This window comes from Carcharodon carcharias, chromosome 11, assembly GCF_017639515.1.
Source record: "Carcharodon carcharias isolate sCarCar2 chromosome 11, sCarCar2.pri, whole genome shotgun sequence".
Lineage (NCBI taxonomy): Eukaryota > Metazoa > Chordata > Chondrichthyes > Lamniformes > Lamnidae > Carcharodon > Carcharodon carcharias.
In genome coordinates, this window is record NC_054477.1 from 85,277,265 (window position 1) to 85,299,192 (window position 21,928).

Below are 21,928 nucleotides of genomic sequence, written 5' to 3' on the forward strand. Positions count from 1 at the left end.
GATTGGCTGCAAAGCTGCATTTCATCTATTTATGTTCTTTGCCAGGGAATAGTGCACGGTGGAGTAAAAGACATATTCAAATGAAAACATTGTCTAATAAGGATCAGATCCTTATTAGAATAATAAAGCTAATGTCAATTCAGTAGACACCAGTAGTGTCAGATGCAAGGCATCAAATTTTACCTGTGCATCAAATGATTCACTTCATTTTACTTCTGGGAAATGTTTTCTCACTCTCAGTTTCCAACTTCACCAAGTGTCACAAAGAGGAAAATTTAAGAAAAGAAACAGCATTGTCAACATGTCACTATGGTAAAAGTAAATTAGATAGTTTTCTGGAAGCAGGCCATGAGACTGCAGCTCATGGAATGAGAAGAGGTGATGGAAATAGGACAATGGATATTGTGCCATAGGAGGGAGGAACACAAATGATAGTAATGTAAAAACAATCAGCTTGAGCCTGTTCAGCCATTTGTTAGGTCATGGTTGATCTGGATGTCAACTTCATTTATCCACCTTTGCGCCACTTTTTTGATAACCTTAGTAAATATCTATCAATCTCAATCTTGAAAATTTGAATTAACTCAACATCCATAGTCTTTTGGGGAAGAGAACTTCAGGTTTTTACCAAGTTTGCGCGTAACAACTGTTTCCTAATTTGACTTCTGAATGGTGTGGCTCTAATTTGAAATTTATGCCATTGTTTTCCAGAGAAAATAATCTTTATGTACCCTACTGAAATGGCTTCAGAGATTTCCTCCTAGACATCTTAAATGGAATACAAATCAAGTTTATGCAGCTTGTCCACAATTTAGACCTTTAGTATAATTTAGCTTTGGTATCACTCTGGGGCATCTATGCTGGACTCCCAAGGCCAGTATACCTTTCCATGAATGGGTGCTCAAAACTGAATGCAGCACGCTAGATAAAGGGTCTGACAAGGTTCTGTACAACTGATGCACAACTTCACCCTTTTTGAATTGCAATCCCTTTTGAGATAAAGGCCAGCATCCTATTTGCCTTATTTATTACTTTTTGTACCTATGCATTCACATTTAGTGACCTTTGCACAAGGACACTCAAAATCCTTTTGCTCCTCAACTAGACACTCACCATGAAGAAAAATTTGTGACTTGTCTTGTTTGGATCCAAAGTGGATGACCTTAAGATGGATGGCCTCACACTTAGTCCAAATGCCAATTCACTCAGTCTGCCCCAATGCTTTAATCAATACAACTTATTGTTCTTCTGAACATAATGCCATTTGAAAACTTGAATACACAATTCCCTATTCCTCCACCCAAAGCAAAGAGTGAGGCCTCAGTATAGATCTTTTGGAAGTATCACATCATACCCTGCCAATCAGAAAGCATTCTCTTTATTCCGCTGTGTCTCATACATCCAAATTGACCAATTAATAATCCATGCCGTAAGTTATCACCAATTCCCTGTACCTCATTTTTGCTAATAAGCTGGTGCTAAACCTTATCAAATTCCTTCTGTATATTCATATAGGCAACATTGACAGACATCCCCCTATTCACCATATTAGTGACCACCTCAAGAAATTCAGCAAAATTAGTCAGACATACCTTATTCTGTGAAAGGTTCATACGCTGCTAACTGTCCTGAAGCAGAGGTACTCCCAAGATACGCCCAGAAATCACAAGAAAGAATACAACATCTTTGGACAACTGTCTTAAAATTACTGCTGCCTTAAAATTGGTTAAGTTGAAAGATTTACTGTAACTTGAACTTTTTTTTCCATTTCAATCAATATCAACTGACATCTAGCATATCTGTGGCAAATGCAACTGGTAATAAAAAAATCTCAACAAATGGAAACATTTTTGATATTATTGATATTTGTTTTTTTTTTATGACAAATCCTGTGCAACTTCAACTATTTGCAAGAATCAAAACTTTTGAAGACCTGTACCATACAAATGGTCAAATACATCATTTCTGGTAGCAAAGTCTTTCCAATGTTGAAAAAGATTGATGTAATATAACAGCTTACCTGCAACAGCTTAAATTTTTTATTAAATAATGCAGAGTTATTATATCCATGCACAGGATCTTTTGGAATCAAGAGATGTAACTTGGACCTAGCTGGTAACAAAATTTCAGTGAAAGCTGCTCTTTATTTGAAAATCCACCAAATTTTCTCCTAACATACATTTTTCTTTTAAACAAAATATATTCTGCAAAGACAATGCAGCAAAATTTTGCAAAGTTTGTGTACTGAATTGCCTTAAGCTCAAACTATCCTTCACACACACCACTAATGTGAACTGAGTTTATGTTATATACAGTGAAGCACCGATCAACAGCGCTTTGTTACTCTTTATCTTGCTTTACTTTTTAAAAAAATTCTGCACAGAAACTATTCCCTCATTATCCAACTTTGTGTAAACAAGTCTTCTCAGAACCAATCAAATGAAGACACCATGTGTGGACATTTAAACAAATATTTCTAGTGCTCTGAGATCTGCATATGATTTGGAGTCCGATGGAGGTAGAGGATCTTTGTGAACTGAAGGCAATTCTTTACATTCTAGTCAGGAAAGGCAGCATTAAACTTGGATGTAAGATAATGACATGCTGAGCATAGAAAGGCCTTCCCATTTCTGCTAATGCCAAAATACAAAAGTAGTGCTTTGCAAGTCAATAACTGTTCCGATGCAAAATCCTAGGCACAGAATTAACTACGTTGATTAATACATTATTCATTCTAAATCCCATACAAATGCAAGTTTGTGATTCTGCCTACAAATAATTGTACAAGGGATAAGTAAACTGATTTGTAGAATATTTAGCGCTCCATCTTTCAATTAACTGCATTTCCCATTCAAACTCATGTTTTCATCCAACTGGTGAACCATGCACATCCTTATTAATCCTCACATGAAGCATTTCACACAATATTGTTCCTTAATCTGATGGTCATAAATAAATACAAACATAGGACACAAGGAATGTCTACTGCAAACTTGAATAAAAAGTAAAATTCAGAATTAATAATTTTAGCATGATTATTTTATGAACGTGAAAGAAAAACTGATGCCTGGTGAACATGGAAAAGTTACATAATTTACTGCTGCTTTTCAAAGAATACCTCACCAAATCCTGATAATTTACAATCCAGCAGCTCTTTTCATATGTAGACACAAATCTTACTCATTCTTCAAGCCATCATTTCTAAATCAATGAAAGTTTCACTCAGCATGAGAACATAATTCTTTGTTGCACTGTAGAGCATTATTGGTTGGAACTATTTAAAATCATGATTGAATCAGTCATCACTCAGTCGAAATAAGCCTTTCCATCTGCTGCTGAAGTTTATATATCAACATTTGCTTTCCAATAAACCTTTCATCTTGGTCAATCTGCCAATTTATTATCCATACTGAGATCATCCTTATGGAAGATAGTTTCACAAACAGCGGGTATTTTGCATGAAGAATAAAAATTGCTGCTTAGCACTTATCTTCTCAGAATGGATCCGTTTGATATCATTACATAAACTGTATCTGGAAAAAAGAAAATAATACAGCAAAACATTATCTTTAAGTTTTCTTTCACATTATAATGCACCCCAAAAGTATAAATTCTTCAATCAAAAAGTCAATTTTTGAATGATAAATCAGTTTTTTCATATAAGATATGAATACCCAGCTCAGAATATATGTTGACCAGTGTAGCATAAAATTCTACAGGCAATTTGTGATAGAACAAAATGAAAGAAGTTACAGATAGGCCCAAAAAGGAATATAATAGCAAGAGCTTTAGTCTTCAAATGGTCTTTATTAATAAAAGATGAACTGCGTAACTATGTATTTATGGATAAACAACTGTAGAAAGTCAGAGTTACAAATTTTCTCTGTGAATCGTTCGATAGATCAACAGAGATACTACTGCATCCATAGATGGTATTGTGTATTTGAAAACCTTAATTCTTGTACAATTTTATAAGATGCATTTGAAGTTTTTTCTAGTTGTAGAACAGTGAAAAACTAAACAACCTACATTTGAATTAACCAACAGGCCCCACTTGTCAGAATTAGTTTGCTGAGCTATTAACTCCACAAAAGAAAAAGCTGCATGCTAACCAGTGCACTAACAAACTACACACAGAATTAAACTACCCTGTACTGTACAAATCTATACAAAGCACAAGTACACCACAATATCCTTGCAACAAGATGATCGTTTTGGCATAATTTTGTGGGATAATCAAATAGTAAAACAGCATTGCTAATGTATAGCTGGCTTTGTTTGATGGTTTTTAGGTACCATCTGAACACTGCTCAACATAGCATACACAGAGATACGCACACTTATGACTCCACGAATACCTTGTCTGTTCTACAAGAAATCCTTGAGAGAGAGCTCTGCAAACGGATCCTTTCCAGGAGCTCTAGGAGGACTTTGATTAGAAGGACTTGAGGCTGTAGGCAACTATTTCAGAAAGTGAAGAAAGATAGTGAAAGCAGAAAATGCTAGGAATAGAACAAGAATTCAGTGACAGCAATGCAGAAACTGCTATTTTAGCAATGACAGCCACATTTACAAGGATTCAATTTTTGTACAAGTATACAGATTAACTTGTAAAATTCATAATGCAGTTTAGGAACTAAGAAAGGTTTTAGCTGTTAGAAACTAATTTTTAAACAGAATTATTTGTAATTTCAGAAAAAAGATGTTAGCACAGGGGTGAGATTAACCAAACTATTAGTGTAAAATATATACAATGCTGTTTCATTTCCTGACTAAATCTATCAAGCATGTACCAACAGACACTTTGAACTTAACATCCGACAGTTTGAAATGCATGAAGCGTTTAATTTTTGATAGATTTGATGCACATAATTTAGTTTTCTAAATCACATTGACCAAGAGGGGGGGGAAGGACATTTAAATAGCACAGTAACATAGCATGCCAGGAAAATCATTAAGTGACACTATGCATCTCCCTATAAGTAGGGATGATGAGGAAATACAATTGAGAGGTACTCCAGAGAAAATGACGAGCTGCTGTCCACTTTTTGACCAGACAATGTAATATGTGGTACAGGAGGAAAAAGAGTCAAATAGGAGTGTCAAGTGGAAGATTTCTAACAAAAGCAATTAATGCGACATTAACTCATCAAAAATAAAAGGATCAGTAACTGCTTAAGAATGGTTTTGAAAGAAATGCAAATAGAATATAGCAACAATAACTTGCACTTATGTAGCACCTTTAACATTGAAAAAGTTCTAAGAGCTTCACAAGAGTCGTAATGAGAAAAAAAATGGATGCTGAGCTAAAGCCATAATCAAAAGCTTGGTCAAAAAGGGTTTTGGAGGTCATAAAGGAGGGAGAGGTGGAAAGCCTGAGAAGTTTGGAGGAACATTTCAGAGTTTAGGGACTGAGTGGCTGAAGATAAGGTTGCCAACCATCAAGTGAAGGAAATCAAAAGTTTTGGAAGGTGTGTTTGAGGATTCAACATCGAGGGGGTGGACATGGGTGAGGCCATTTAGAAATGCAAACACAAGGGTGAAAATTTTAAATTGAAGTGTTACAGTGCCAGGAGCCAATGTTGGTCAGCAAGGACCTTGTTGGTCAGCAAGGATGGGTGAGCAAGGTGTATGGGCTGCATAGTTTAAAATGTGCTGAGCTTCAAAGGATGGGAGGTCAGCCAGGACAGCATTGAAATAGTAAAGGTCAAAAGTGACATGTTACAACAGAGATTCAGCAGATAGGATGCTGGGGGTGGGGTGAGAGAAAGAGAGGAAGTAATGGCAAGGTTACAGACTTTGCTGCAGAATCCAAAGCTAAGGGCTTCAATCTTTGTAGCGTTAACTGGAGGAAATTGCAGCTCATCCAAGACTGACACAGAATTAGTGGGAGGAGTCTAGAGAAGCAGTGGAGAGGTACAAACAGGTATCATTAGCATGTATGTGGATCCTGAACCACTTTGGATGACAACAACAAAGTTCAGTATGGACGAAAAGGCTCAGTATATAGGTTTAAAAGGGAACAAAGGATCCTTGGGGGGACTTCAAAGGCAGACGGGCAGGTGGGAGCAAATGGAAGGGTAGGGAAGAGAAGGGATATTTGGAGGTTCAGTGGTTATGGTTTGATAGACAACAGTGCAGTCTCACTGAACTGGACAATAGAAGGAGGCGATGAAGGAGAATAGTGTGGCTGACAATACCAAATCGTTGAAAGTTATTGAAGATGGGAAGGGAAGTGCAATATGGTCACGGTTGCAGAGGATGCCATTTATAACTTTGATTAGAACAGTATCAGGAATCTAATGGATAGAGATTCCAACAAGAAGTTATGGGAAAGATGAACATGAATTTGAGAAACAATATTTTCAAGGACCTCGAAAGAAAGGGAAATTAGAGAGAGGTCAAAGGTGATTAAAGGGAGTAGGTTATAATGGCTGTCTGCAAGGAGGGAGATAGCTCCTGAGGAGATTAAAAAAAAAATTTACAATCTAACCTAACAAGGCAGCCAGGAAGGGAAGTTGAGTAATCAACAATATCGTGGAATGGAATCAAGGAACAGGAGGTGGATCACAGCAATCATCGACTCCACACAATACAATGGCTCCTATGCTGGTGTACTTATAAGGTCGTCACCTGTGATATGTAATTGATCATGTGAATAGTGCACATCGTAAAATTGTAATGAAATCTTCAGATGATTCCTTTCCAGAATTGAGGAAGGCATCTTTAGAAATCTCCTTGCACCTTTTATTCTGCAGTTTGTTCTAGCCCACTGAACAGTTTGGCCAAGATCCATGGCAGTGCAAATTCCATGTGGTCTATGAAGGGAATTAATTTTGCAGGCCAATTGATCATTTTTAATTCTTTATTTTATATTTTAATCTTAGTTTGAGGAAAGAAATATTAAGAAATGTTATATTTTTGTGAAGAACTTAAAGACAAACCCATAACTACAATTCCTAGTACAACATATACTTAGCACTATGCATCAGTGGCTCAAGATCCATTGTTTCGTTCACGATTTACAAATTATATCATAAATTCAACCCCTTAACTTAAATTAAACACAGAAACCCTTCCAGAACTAGGGCACTGTAGAAATGCATGATTAAACCTGTATCTGCCACAATGTGGAACCCAAAATGTCCCTCAGCACTGCTCAGTCATGAACAGTATTACATTTAGTAAATTTCTTTAAATATATCAAACAAAACTATGACCAGAATCCCCACCTCAGCAACAAGTATATAAATGAACTGACATAAAAGGTCATCTGATTTAAGTAAAATCTTTATGCTAATTACAATCCTAAGACAAGGTTGCCTAAATTTTACCCAAGTCAATGTACAATTCAAATTATAAACCTAGAACATTTAATAGTCTATTCTTGTATGACTATTAAGTGGGCTTTGAACACTGGTATACAGCTAAACTTTGAAGCTTCATCAGAAACAACAAAAATAAGGCTAACTTAGCCAGGTTTGATCTTGTCAGCAGTGTGAACGGGTAAGTTTAATATAAACTAATGAAAACAAAAAATCAACAATGTACAATACACTGATGTAAGCAATATATGATCATTGCCAGCACATTTCTGTAACAGTACAAAGCTAAATACAGGTTTTGAAGAAAGACAGCACTGGGGTGCTTAAATACAATTACCAAACTCCAGAAAGACCAGGGGTGAACATGGGGCTGTGATGAGTAAGCCGACATCAACCTGGATGACAGCAAGGTTACTCATCTCAGAGGGAAAAATTGTGGTTTCTATTCCTGATCATAATCCTGTGGCCATTGCTGGGAAGTACCTTGTCTGGAATTGGCTGTGCTACTGTCCATTGTTAAATAACTGCAGTATGCAGGCTATCACATAACAAGACTGCAACAAGATAAGCAATTCAGAGTGACTGGCGCTAATAGAATTGTACACATCAGGAGTTGATGTATTTAAGAAATCACAAAGAGAATAAAAAGGAAACTGTAACAAAAATAATTATATATAAATTGTTTCTACCGTAAGTCTTTTGAAAATTTCAGTTACAGTGGCACTTTAACATTTTGTTCTGCTACAATAGCATGACACAAGTTTCCTGTCTCAGCAATGCCACTGGGAAAGGAAAAATAAATCAGTACTATTCTTTCACATTTAAATTGGCAGCTGCAGAGGTCAATCACATACCTAGTTGTAGCAAGGATTAACTCAAGAAAACCAGGAGAGAAGGGAAAGAAATTTTGCTTGCACCATACCAGCAAGAGGACAGCCAGGGAAAAGCTTAGTACTTTAATAAGGGTATAAATGAGAATGAAACAGAGGAAGATAAGTACAGCACAATTAGTCAACACCATCCATCACCAAGACTATGGGCGGCTGGGGCAGGGCCGGAAAATGCGGCGAGACATTCAAAAGTCCATTGACTTCAGCAGGACCAGAAGATCTTGCTGGCGGGAGGAGCCAGAAAATTCTGGCCTATGAATTCCACCTATCCTCATGGATCCATACTGGTCTCTATTGTGTTTATAGATTACACATAAAATCTTCATATCCTTGTTTACGAAAACATACCCTTCTCAACCCACCCAATTTCTATCTCCTTCAACCTTATTTCCCCTCATTGAGTCCTGCCTATCTCTGCACCACCACGAATGATAAACCTTCAATCTCAATTTCCCACCTCACTTAGTGAATGCGGATTCACTGCAGGAAGTCGAAGGGAACTGGATGAAGTCCTAACAGTGTCAGATTATGCAAATTATACAAAGGCAGATGGGATTTTGGACAAAGTGTCTCACAGTGCTAGGCTTCTGGATTTCATTTTTAATTTATTTCTGGATGGAAGAAGAATTTCCCAATTCCTGCCCACAATTGACTGGAATGCTGAGGATAAAAGGATAGTAAATTACACACCCTCTTGTGGAAAACGGTAGGTCTAGAAATTCATTGTTTACATTTAGTTCAGGTGTGTTTTTTTTGTTACTTTAAATAAAAACTGTCTTTCTAAAAAAAAAAAAATACTTGCTCTGAGCTCCATTTTTTCCTCCGATTCTCACTTAGTTTTTGATACTAAAAATAAAAAACTGAAAAATATGTAAAAGCTCCACGTTTTATAAAAAGTACTTTTAAAAGTCCTTAACGACAGTTAAATGGCAGCCAAGTCCCAGGTCCTATCAAGTAGTGAAGCAGTCAGACTATCCAGCACTTGGGAGTACAACAGATCAAGACTTGGAATGAGTGACAAATTGACAACTGGAAAATTGCAGATAGTCTTCTTCTCCTTATCACCACTCTCCTCCCCAATAATCACTGACTAATAATTTCAAAAACAGGAATGTGAGCATCCCAACAACGTCACTGGCGCATGCAGAGAGGAGTACCAGCAGGCTGGGCGCAGCGGAGTGGCATCACTGGATTTCCGCGCATGCAGACAGCTATCGATGGACATCTTGCATTAGCAAGAGACAGTGTTAAAACATACATTTTCAGTTTAAATACATAAGCAATTTTTTTCTGATGAAAGGTCATCAACCTGAAACACAAACTTTGTTCCTCCTTCCACCGATGCTGCTTGATATGCTGAGTATTTCCAGCATTTTTTGTTTTTATTTCGCTTTTGTATTAGCAATAAAGCATCAAGTTCAAAGACTTCTTATATTACACAAACTTACAAGTCACTGGTTTTCATAAAAAAAATGCAACTTGATCCTCAAGTTAAAAATCCCAGAATCCTATACACTAAAAATGGAATATGACTTATTCAGTCACAAAAATGGTCAAATTATAATTTTAAAAATTACAGCTAGTCAAAATAATGTGTCAACTATTTTTTACTTAATGTTAGTAACATGGTTCAGTACTACAAATATTTTCATAGTCATTTTAAACTGACACTGTGACTTAAGACAAACTTAAATCTAAACATCACAGTAATCCTATAGAATATATTACAAAACAGCTGTTCACTCTTTGAATATGTAAAATCTCAATGTTCCATTAGTACCATCATAAATTAACATAATAGGTAAAATAGTCAAACATATCAAATTACAAGACAAATAAAATGCTAAAATACCTGTGCTCCAGGTACAGAACTAAAAGGGTTTGATGGTCTCATGACAGGCTGAGTGTACATCATTGTTTGTTGCGTCATCATAGGCATGGCTCCCATCGTAGGTGGCTAGTGAAGAAAAAAAACACAATAAAAAATAATTTCTAATGGATGTTTCCCCTTTGGCTGGATATAAAAATTACTTAATTTCAGAGGCATTTAATATAGTTTAAACATTAAATATTATAATAAATGCATAAAGCACAGGCTTTTGTTTATTGCTTTCAAGATTGGGAAAGCTTGACTTTGTGTTCATCCATTTATTAATCTAACATATGGTCTCCAGCCTCTTGAATCCAGCACTCCAGGGTTCACAACATTCCATTGCAATTATTCTAAAACATGATGAACCAATATGCTAATTTACCCAACTCTAACTACATCTGACAGGATACAAAAATACCTGTATCGCAACGTGTTGAAGTTGCATGAAACTGTTCTTGATATATCTCTAATTTTCTCAAAGATGAGACATATGCAAGCGAGTTCATTTAGAATGACAGGACATCAGGTTAATAATTTGGGCATGATAGCAGGAAACAAGCATCTTTCACTTTAAATACTGACCTACTTAGAGTAGTTAAAATCAAATGGCTATGCCTTGATCATGGAAATTTTTTTTGGCCAACATTGCCAAGTTGGAGGAACAACCACAGATGAGAAAGAGTTAAAATCACATGGAGGACTTTTTACCCATGGAGTCAAGGTTGAGTTGCAACCCAATATTAATAGCATCTCTCCTGGTGAACTGAGCTACAAGAAGATCATGTAAAGAATGCTGGAAACATTTTTACATGATGCAAACATAAATAACATCTATGAGGGGATTCTCACTAATTCTCCAGTAGAGGATAAAATTCTTCAGTTTAGATTTCACTTTATTTGAAATACTTACCATGCCATAGCCCATTACTGCTGTCGGTGTTGTTGCTGGGTAAGCCATTATGGGAGGGGCCTGAGACAAAAGCATTTGAAAATATGATAGCAAAAATGCATTTGTAATTAATCATTACTACAATATAAGAAACAACAAAAATCTCCAAACAGCTTGTGATTTAAGTGTCGTGCAACTACCTGATCAAGTAATGTCACATTTCCTAAATACCAGCGTGTAAATAGAATAAGAACTTACAGTGAGGTGGTACTTCCTCACACCTCCCAGAAACATATCAAAGCAGTTCACAGAATGAATTACTGGGAAGTGCAATCACTTTATCAGGTCAGCAAAATAAACGATGAACAAATCCAATCCATTCTAATATTCTGGTTAAACCAGACTGAAGCACAGAACTTTATCATTTTATATTTTAAAATACATCATTTGAACTTGTAAAAATTATTCTCTGCAAATTTCAATTATTTGATTAAATCAAAATACTGCAGATGCTAGAAATAAAAACAGAAAATGCTGGAAAAACTCAGCAGGTCTGGCAGCATCTATGGAGAGGGAAACAAGTTAACGTTACCGCTAACTCTGTTCCTCTTGCCACAGATGTTACCTGACCTGCTGAGTTTTTCCAGCAATTTGTTTGTTTTAAAGACAGAGGACTTGAGCCATACAGAACATCTGTAGTTATATCAATGATATCTACATAAAAAATAATCAGTCAGTTTTATCCTGGGGAAGCAGGTTGCAGGAATCTAAATTCTTATCACCAAGTTGACCTAAACAATAAATATGGTGCAATAAATCCTTCAGTATTTACTACCACATACATGTTGCAACAATTGGAAAAGGTAACAGCAGCTCAAAAGCATTATTTATTATCTTCTCTTCCTTTGGCAAATGTTGATGGCTATGCAATGATAATGAAGTGGCCTAATTGAACAGCTGTTTAAACAATGAATTATTGAATAACTAGTTGCATCTACTCAACATTTCAGCATGCACTGTTAAGTTAGTCTGTGGACTGCTAGTGAAGACGAGTAAAGAAATTAAAGGCTGTGTTCTGAATGTTTAGGCGCAAAAGGATTACAACAGGAAGCAACTGGGTTGCGCCTAGCACTCTCGCACCTCACATTAGACATTTGGTGCCATAGTAAATTACATTTATAAATCCATGTTCCACTATGCTACACCAACGCTATGCCACTACACCACCACTTACCCACTGCGATTTATAGATTTTGTTTTCAAAATGGAGCAACTTAATTTTCAAAGTTAAGCAAATTGTCTGAACAAGTACTGATCAAAACAATCAGTAACCTATTTAGCTTTGTACAATAATCTTGCCTATTCTAGTGGCGCCCTAGGAAGTTAAAACAAAAATGATGATATTAATGTTTATCAGATCTATTCATATCTTAACTTCTTCCTTCTAAAATGAGGCATTGTATAGTTTACATCCCTTTCTTTGGATGTGTGAAGTAGGAGATCATTTTTTCCAAGTCATCATTCCCACTTTACAGGTGCTCCATCTCAAGTAAAACTGGCACATGCAAAGATTTCCGAAAATGTAGCAGATATTTTTCAGAAACACTGATGTGGACATTTTAAAAACAATTATTTTATTTTCCCTCCGGTACCTTTCAATAACATGGACTACACGTCCACTACTTTAGTAACTAAAATGCCTTCATTCGTCGTAAGATGTTCTTCTAAAACCTAGTTAAGGCATTACTCAACCCAGCAGATTCTGTCTTTGCCTTTTCCTCAACCAGCTTCAGGTAGCATAAAAGATGCAATGTGTGTGCTTACAGTTCAATATTGTACAATTCATTATTTTGTATCAAGCAGGGGATTTTCCTACAGGTTATTTGACCATATGAGCATCACAGCTGAGCATAATTTTGTTCTCACTCAAGATCCACATGCACAAACTACCATGCAATATCAAACTCAAAGGGCAAGAAATCAATTATTTTTCTGTTCTCAGTGGCAGGTTGCCTTTTTTCTTCATCACTTCCAGGCAAGGCCAATTACTGCTCAACACCAACTGGTGATCTGTCTGAGGCTGGAAACACTTCAGAGAACTTCCAAAACAAGCCCAGTTCCTATACTGCACTACAAAGCCAGCTCAATCAAATTCTAAATATGGAAACAGGAAATTCTAAACATGTAAACAGGAAATAATGTATGGTGAATATCAAACTTTCCCCAGTTGCTTAACAGTGAATGGCGATCCTCAAATTGTTAAAGGAAGAACGTCTGTCAAGCAACAACTTAATTGAAAATAAATCAAATTGGGAGTAATCCAATGGAATAAACATGAGATAAGGCAACAAGGCTGCCTTCCAAAATCAATTAGAATTGAAAAGAAATTGAAACCTGTAAAATATACAATAGCTCTGCTCCAAGTAAAATGTTAGGCTAGCTAAAGTATTGTGCCAAAACTCCTTTAAAGGCAGCGACTCTACAAGAAAGATTGAGTAGATGCACCAAGGGAAAAAACAAAAGGAGAAGGAACTTTGAATATAGAAATTTAATCATATTCAAAAACTATTCCAAAAACAAAAGGTAAGTATCTAATATTCGGTTCCATTCATCCACATATCTAAGCAAATGTCAAGTGGCACATGAAAACAAGTGACAACATTTTATGATCTTCAAAGCAAGCTCCCCCTACTTATGTTCTCCCTTCCTCTGAAGACACAGTCCCTGAGGTACAATTTTACAAATGTCATCATCCTCTGATACCTCATCCATGTGACCTCAAAAGCGAGTGTTGTTTTTCAACCACAAGGACATCACAGTTGATCCTATTTCTGTCCAGATCCAAAATCCACACAAACTAAATACTATGCAGCATCAACACTTTAAAATTCAGCATTCCAGTGTTTGTTTTCCTGTTTAGGTAATAGCCATTTAAACTTTCAGGTTAAGTATTTTCAAATCATCATTTGCAAAATCTTATCACAATTGGATTTAGATTCTTCAAAATGTCTAACTAGGATTAGGTGGCCACATTACAGATGGTCAAACTCTATACCAAATGTCAATTCTAGATTTTCATTTTAGCTGCTGTCAAATGGAGTTATATGATACAAGTGTGATTCTTGAAATTTTAAGAATTCATACTTGCAGTTTGATTCTCAAGCTCATCATTTATTGGACAAAATCGCATGAAACCATTCCATTACCAACTGGCAGCTAATTCAATTTACTTCAAAAACCATAACAATATTTTAACAATTCCTAAAGGAAATAGTTTAGCAACGGATGGCTACATAACGAAATCTATAGAATCCCAATGATAAATAGAATTGGAAAACCCAATTGAAGCATTCTTTAAATTGAGGCCTAAAGTTGATGTTTATTATATTAGCCACAATTGGCATAGATTTTACCAAATTTCCTAGCAGCCATAAACATTCAGTATCAAACTATTTAAAATAAAAGTAGGGAAAGTGCAATCGATGCATTATAGCTACTTTGGTAATTCCTTCATTTATAAGTAAGAATTCATGAAAGCGCACACACACACAAACAAACTGGGGAAACAGGAAAGAAAGGAAAGATTGTAGAAGGGAAGAAAAATGTTTCCCTATATATGGAAGTCTTCAATGGAGAGATTTAAATTTTTAAAAAGGGTGACTGTGTAAAATTTAAGATAGATTTAGGCATCGAAGGCAACAATTTCAGAGCACCATGAATCTAGCAGGTGAAAAACAACAGTTGCAAGTAGTTCTCAACACAGTAGTAATTGACAAAAGCTTTATGGTAAAATGGTTTATTTCACTTACGTATTGAGGAAAATGCATGCCATTCCGCTTTCCAAAGGAAACAATTGCATCATGCAACAAATATTTAGTTAGACTGGGCTCTTGCAAATTGACCAACATATTGCTTATAATTAGAGGAGTGCAAAGCAACACTAGCTTTACAAGAATAAAACTTATCCTTTAAAAAAATTCACAAGTGAAAAAGAATATAGCCTTAAAATACCTTTGTCATTTTAATTAAGACTATTTATATGTACTAGCAGTACTCAGAGAAAAATACAAATTTATCTTGCAGACTTTCTCCCTCTCCTCTTCTGTGCCCACTCAAACTGTCATCATTGCAATTCTATCTCCACATCTTTATTGATCGAAGTAGCAGTGAATTTGTGCTTGGTCAATTACATGACGAAGTATTTGGATGTGCACTTGCGATGCCCTGGCATACAAGGCTATGGGCATAGTGCTGGAAAATGGGATTAAAATAATTAGGTACTTGTTTGACCGGCACAGACTCGATGGGCCGAAGGGGCTTTTTCTGTACTGTAGATCTCTATGACTCTATGACAGGTAGAGAAACCCATCATTGTCATGTTTAAGAGGATAGTAATCAAGTTACTGAGAAATCTACACCCACCAATAGTTTCTATGTGTCCATAACCTTTCTTCACATGGACACAACCCACTTTTCCAAGACCAGGCAGCTCATGGGAAGGCTGGCATATCTATTACCAAGGGATTCTAGCATTGAGAGGATTAATGCTGGAGTTTAACCAGCTAAAACCATACTGCTCATCATCCTACCTATTAAAGCATTTACTTGAAGGGTTACTTGTAGCCAAATGAGAAGAATCCAAGCCCTCGAGGTGGCTGGTCAATTAACACCATAGTTCTGGAATATCGCAAATCTGCCTGGTTCAGGGATAAATTGGAACTTCCATCGCCAGGAGCTTCCATCATGGAGTCACCTGGACCTGAAGAAACCCGGCTCATTTATCTACCTTGATCCTTTCCAGCGAAGATGGTCTTTAGTGGGTTAGACACCTGATCCCAGTGTTAAAGACAACATGCATTTGACTTGGTGGTGGTGGTGGCGGTGTGGTGTGTGCGCGCACGTGTGTGTGTGTGTGAGTCCACTCTTATCATGACCTAGTTGGTGTGCTGTCTTGAAATTTACCACAATGAGTACCCAGTGTCTTTGGAAATCGCTACATATAAGCTGGCAAAATCTCAATTTTCCAATAAGTGCTAAACCTAGCCCATGGTGAATGTTTTGTTAAACAGTAGAATGAACAACTGTAAAATAATCTAGAGGAATTCATGAAGGACTTTGCCTTTTATGCTGCAGTTCTAAACACATAGCACAAAAATATTGCACAAAGTATTTTCATGTATTTCCAAACATGATTCACAAAACACAATAGAACTTAGTAAATTTATTCCACAGTGGAATCTCTAATGAAGAAAATCACTAGTGATAACTATTTTCATATTTGGGAAGACACAAGTTAGCATTACTCACTTACAGGTCTGCAAATCTCAAATTTCTATAGAACTTATGCATAATTTAGTTCAAGTCAGATCTGCTGGCAAAAGATAGTAAACAGGAGTTTTGTCAATCTCCAATCAATTCTACTTCTTCAGAAAGGAGAGACTGTTTTGCTTTCATGATAAAGGATGCATGTTGCTTTCAGGTTAAATGGGCTTTCCACCAGCTTTTACCATTATAATTTTATTATAAGACCATTAGATTTCCCATAATGTTTGTCATAAGTAGTCTTATTTTGTTCTTGAGATGCGAGCGTCACTATGAAAGCCAGCATTTATTGCCTATCCCTAAATGCCTTTAAAGGTGGGTCTGAATGACCTTCTTGTACCACTGTCATCCATGTGATGTAGGTGCACCCACAGTCCTGTTCTGAAGGGAGCTCCAAGATCTTGACCTGCCAATTTAATTCCAAGTCACAATGAAACATACGAACAAACAAGTAGGTGTAGGCCATTTGGTTCCTCAAGCCTGCTCCACCATTTAATAAGATCATGGCTGATATGACAGTAGCCTCAAATCTGCATCTCGCCTATCACCAATAACCTATCACCCCCTTGTTTATCCAACTCTGCCTTAAAAGTATTCAAAAGCTCTGCTTCCACAGGCTTTTCAGGAGGAGAGTTCCAAAAACTCACAACCCTCAGAAAGAATTTCACCTCATCTCCATATTAAATGGACGTCCACTTATTTTTAAACAGTGACGCCTAGTTCTAGATTCTCCCACAAGAGGAAACATCCTCTCCACATCCACCCTGTCAAGACCCCTCAGGATCTTAAATGTTTGAATCAAGTCGCCTCTTATGCTTCTAAACATCAGCAGATACAAACCTGGCCTGTCCAACCTTTCCCCATAAGACAATTCCAGGTATTAGACTGGTAAACCTTCTCTGAACTGCTTCCAACGCATTTACATCCTTTCTTAAATAATCAATACTGATCAATACTGTACACAGTACTCCAGATGTGGTCTCACTAGTACTCTGCATAACTGAGGCATTACCTCCTTGCTTTTATATTCAATTCCCCTTGCAAGGGTGATGGTTAGATTCTCGTTTGTTGGAGGTGGTCATTGCCTGGTGCTTGTATGAAACAAATGTTACTTGTCATTTATCACCCCAAGCCTAAACGTTATCTGGGATCTAGAGCAAAATTGTGAGGTTTGTTTATCTGTGTCTCAATTTTTCATTAGAAAGAAATAATTAATTTGTAGTTATCTAGTGCCTTTGCAATCAGGGCCATGAAAATTTTGAACATGTTGCAAGTTAGTGAAAATTCATTATTTTAGATACATTAGAAATTGTTTTTTTTAAACTTGTGTTGCCAGCAGACTGAAGAAAAACGGTGCCCAACATTTACAATGAATATCCCTCAAAATTGGATTCATTTACCTTTTCTTTTTACTGGCTATTAATGGTGACAGCCCTTAGTTGGCTTGCAGTTATTAAAAAAAACTTAATGATTGGTGGTTTTTGATTCATTTTTTAAAATTTGTATTAAGATTTATTGGAACATTTGACAACAGACTTAGGAATGTACATTTTCACAACACCAATGTAAATATTTGTGGCAGCCATGGTGAAATAGTAATTACACTTCTATTTGATTAGGCTATTCACCAGCAAATTTTACATAACAAACAAAATCAGGAAAGTGACTATTAAACAGAATAGTCCCATAGCTTCAGACAGGGCAAATCCAAGGATAGCATACAAGAATAACTGCTGCTTCAGAGAAGGATTTCTGGCATAGCCAATAATAAGACTACTAAAAACTGTTCCAATTCCATTTTTTGGTGCACAACTGTTGAGCTGTGATTGTAACTGATTTATACAAAATTTAAGCCAACATAAAATCATGAGAAACCTGTATATGGACAGTGCAACATCTGAAGTGTAATGGACAGAGGCAGATACTATTTTAGTGCCTCAGGAGGTACATTTCTTGTTACAAAAATCTACATATTTTCACAATAGTGAAGTCAAAACAAAGCACATTATTAAACAAAATGCTTCCACTTGATCAGTATAGTGGAGGAGAAAGAATTGTATGTTTCCTAGGTGCTTGCATTAGATATCCCCAAAGACCCAAAGGATAAAGCTGATGAATTCACCAGCTTGTAAAAAGGCAAAAATTTAGCCAATATAAATTTTATAATTTTCAATTTTAGAAACCAAAGTACATAGAATAAATTGTGTATCCTTAACTCAAATGAAGACTTACAAACATTTCAAAACAAAGGCAGAATCATCTGTTCCAGTTTGCAGCAGCTGACATAGCAGGCAGGAGTGGAAAATATCAGGAAATTGCAAAATTGGTTTCACACTGTCGTAAAACCAGTTTGCCATTGTCCGCTTCACCTGTCAATGGTGGGCCATGTTTCTTGCCATCGGGAACCGAATTTCAATACTTTAGCATCTCATTATAAGCTCTGCTCACTGGAATCATCCCTCTAAGCTGGGTCATCAGGGCACAGACTGACGTGTTTCACAACAAACATAAGAGACATGCACCTGGCGAGCTGTACTTTGCTCGGGACTGAGGTTTGTTTGCCAACCTTGCAACACTTGCTGTCATCAGCACTAGGCTTCGCAGGCAGCACCACATCACTTTTAGGGGGGCTTATGGGCAGCTCTCTACCTGTCAGACCAGCCACAGGGTGGGGCTGCATTTTCAACAACTGTAGGGCGAGGGCTGCAGGGTGAGGGCAGCACTGGGGAAGGGGGTATCCCAGGGTGTGTGTGGGGGCACAGGTTGACCTGTGCCAGTGACCTCAAGATGCTGAAGCTGAGGGGGCAGTCTGCAGAGGAGATGAGGCCAGATGGAGATGTGAGGGTGCGTGTGAGTGTTATGACATGGCAGATGATGTGTGCCAGGCAGATCAAATCCATGAGGGAAACTTGCTCATGAGGTCACAACTGTTTTGCAATTTGTATTTTATTTCGAGATGCGTGCCTTGAATTCAGAAGTAATAAGACTACCGTGACTTAAGAGGTTTTTAAAAAACAAATTAAACATTTATGTATGTGCTGAAATATTTTTTTGTTAATAAGTCTACAAATTATTACAATAACTCCTAAAGCCCCTAATTAATCTGACTCCCAGTTACACCACTATTAAGGCAACAGTAAAAACAGATAGATTTAAACAGGCCCAGGCAAAGCAACACAATACCCTGGACAATGATATTCAAAGTGAATGCACTAAGCTTTGGTTCCTGCAGACAGCAACTTGATGCACAGGGGCTGGAGGCTTTTCACACTTGTGTTAGATCTTAGAATTCCTTCTCCTCTTACATAAAGCCTCATCTCCTTTATACACATTTCTCTCTTTTTAATGCAAATTTCATTGCACCAATATGTCTTTGTAACTTTACTTTTCTCATAATATAAATCTTTCATAGTACCAATTTTATCAGTAACCTTTGGGAAAAAATAAACACACTGTTTGGCTTGGCTTCTTCTGGCTAAGTGTAACATCCTACCCTCTCTTTGAAATTCATCTACAATGGTTTATTTAAAAATGCAAATGTTCCTTACACCTCACATTCTAAAACTTCAGCCATTTTTACATATTTAGCATTTCAAACCTAGCTTCTTGTTGATAACTCAAAACCTCCAGACCAGCTGTCTCTAATTCAATTAAATCCCCCAACACACACGGAGAAGCTAATCCAAACCTCATTATTAACTCACTTTTACAATAAATCACAATAATATTATGAAAATTATTATATTTTCATGACAGTTAGAGAGTGAGAATGGTGATGTCCCTTGAGCTGGCAGTGAGTGAGATGCCAGTGAATGTGATGGCCTTGTGAGTTGAGTAATGAGATAGTTGCTGTGCCCTGGCGGCATGGATGAGATTATTCATCCTCTTTTGGCACTGGATGGCCAACCTTTGCACTGTTGGCACTGACCACCACTGACATTCCCTCCCAAGCTGGAGTGGTGAGATTGCTGGACCTCCTGGGGCCAGAGCGGTTCTGGAGGACATCACGGCGGGCCTCCAAATGGCATTCCAGTGACGGGTCACTGAACTCTTCTTGACTTTCAGGGACATGTCTTCACTGGAGCAGTCCTGGACTGCAAGCATTGAGAACTGATATGGCACCCGGAGTGAGGAAATGATGCGGTAACAACGTGGCGGGCGATTCAAAGGCCGCCCGCTAGCGAGAGAGCATGTTTCCTGTGGCTGCATAATTAATCAGGCGGGAAGCAGACGATACAGCGCAAAAGCCCACCATTGTGACCGGGGGGTAAAACGTCATTTTACATGCCCGCTAACGCACTTATTAATGATTCCACTCTAAGTTTTGATGAGTGCAAGACAAAAAGCTTCAACAAAAATGTTGTTTTTTTCAGCAATGCTCATGTTCTGTATTACCAAACAACTATTTGTCACATTTCTGGAATTATGAATATAAACTGGTGCAATCAGTAGTGAATTATTCTCAATTGCTTTGTGAGATATTTCACAATTGCCACTATAATTATTCTCTTCAGGAATCAAATGTGTGTGTATTAATTAAAAAACTCATGTCAGTAAAAAAAAGCTAGCTTCTCTCATCTTACTCAAACAAAAAAATAAACCCAGAGGCTTACTGTAATAGCTCATTAACTTACCATTGTAGCAGGATTCCAGGTAGTAGTAGGAGCAAGCTTTGGCTGCCAATTGGTTCCTCCTGTCAATTTCCTTTCCCCTGGCTGGTTCCAATGAAGATCACTTCTTAGGCAAAGGACATTATTTAATCAATGGTTCTCCACTTGAATTATTTATCAGGCATCACAATACCTTCAATCATGTAACAGACCAAACTAGACAACTGAAAATAAAAATAGCATAGACCCCTTCAAGCAAAGAAATTGTAGCTACAAAACAAAAGTGAAGCCAGGCTTGTAGCTATGATTAGTCGCATCTTACAGAACATGACATCTTCATCTTCAACCCATTAATATTATCAAAGTACTGATCATTTAAAGATCATTGCTGCAGACTGGCATGCAAAGTATTTTCAAACTTCACCATTAGAGTCCAGTTATACATAAGTAGATTTTATAAACTGTTGCCTTTCCTTGAGTAACATACGTTTAGAACCAGACCTGTGGACTTGTGTTTAGTCAATCCCCTAATGCAATAGGACAGTCATATATAAACTCATCCCAACAAGTATTAAGAGTTGTGATATGTCAACTGATTCAGATTGCTGGACACTGTGCACACCAGGATAAAACAGGTTTAAAACCTACTTGGTAAAACTCCCAGGTATTATCATCCCTGAACAATGGTGTTACATATTTTTAAATGGACCGAGTATGGCTAGATTTCTGCATTTTATGTTTTGATTTTAAGGTACATTTTTAGTTGTTTCTTGGTAATTACTATTCAAACAAGTGAAAATTTAGATTTATGGGGAAGTGGAAAAAAAACACAGGATAAAGAAAAAAAAATGAATGTGTGTAGAGTTGCAATAGCTAAATTCAAACAAGTGCCTTACCATAGAATCTACTGAAACTTAGATTCTAGTGAATCTACTAAAAAGGAACCTAAAACATATTAATTCAAATAGACCAGACTTAGGTATTTGGTCGTACATTTCCCATATTCAGCAATACTACCA

At 37.0% G+C, this 21,928-nt stretch overlaps 1 protein-coding gene across 14 annotated transcripts in view; it reads right to left on the reverse strand.

Moving 5' to 3' along the window:
• Window positions 1-2,016: 2,016 nt before the first annotated feature.
• The window catches only part of picalma (phosphatidylinositol binding clathrin assembly protein a), a 149,585-nt gene continuing 129,673 nt past the window's right edge, over window positions 2,017-21,928 (reverse strand). For 6 of the 14 annotated variants that reach the window (XM_041198807.1, XM_041198805.1, XM_041198803.1 and 3 more), the window contains 5 exons: window positions 20,934-21,033; window positions 10,999-11,058; window positions 10,068-10,172; window positions 4,359-4,461; window positions 2,017-3,533 (listed from right to left, as the gene is read on the reverse strand). In XM_041198807.1, coding sequence (XP_041054741.1) covers window positions 4,369-4,461; window positions 10,068-10,172; window positions 10,999-11,058; window positions 20,934-21,033 — 358 coding nt within the window. In that variant the 3' untranslated portion in view covers window positions 2,017-3,533; window positions 4,359-4,368. Of the gene's footprint in view, window positions 3,534-4,358; window positions 4,462-10,067; window positions 10,173-10,998; window positions 11,059-20,933; window positions 21,037-21,928 lie in introns of all 14 variants that reach the window. The other 8 variants (XM_041198806.1, XM_041198804.1, XM_041198802.1 and 5 more) reach the window with 3 other exon arrangements.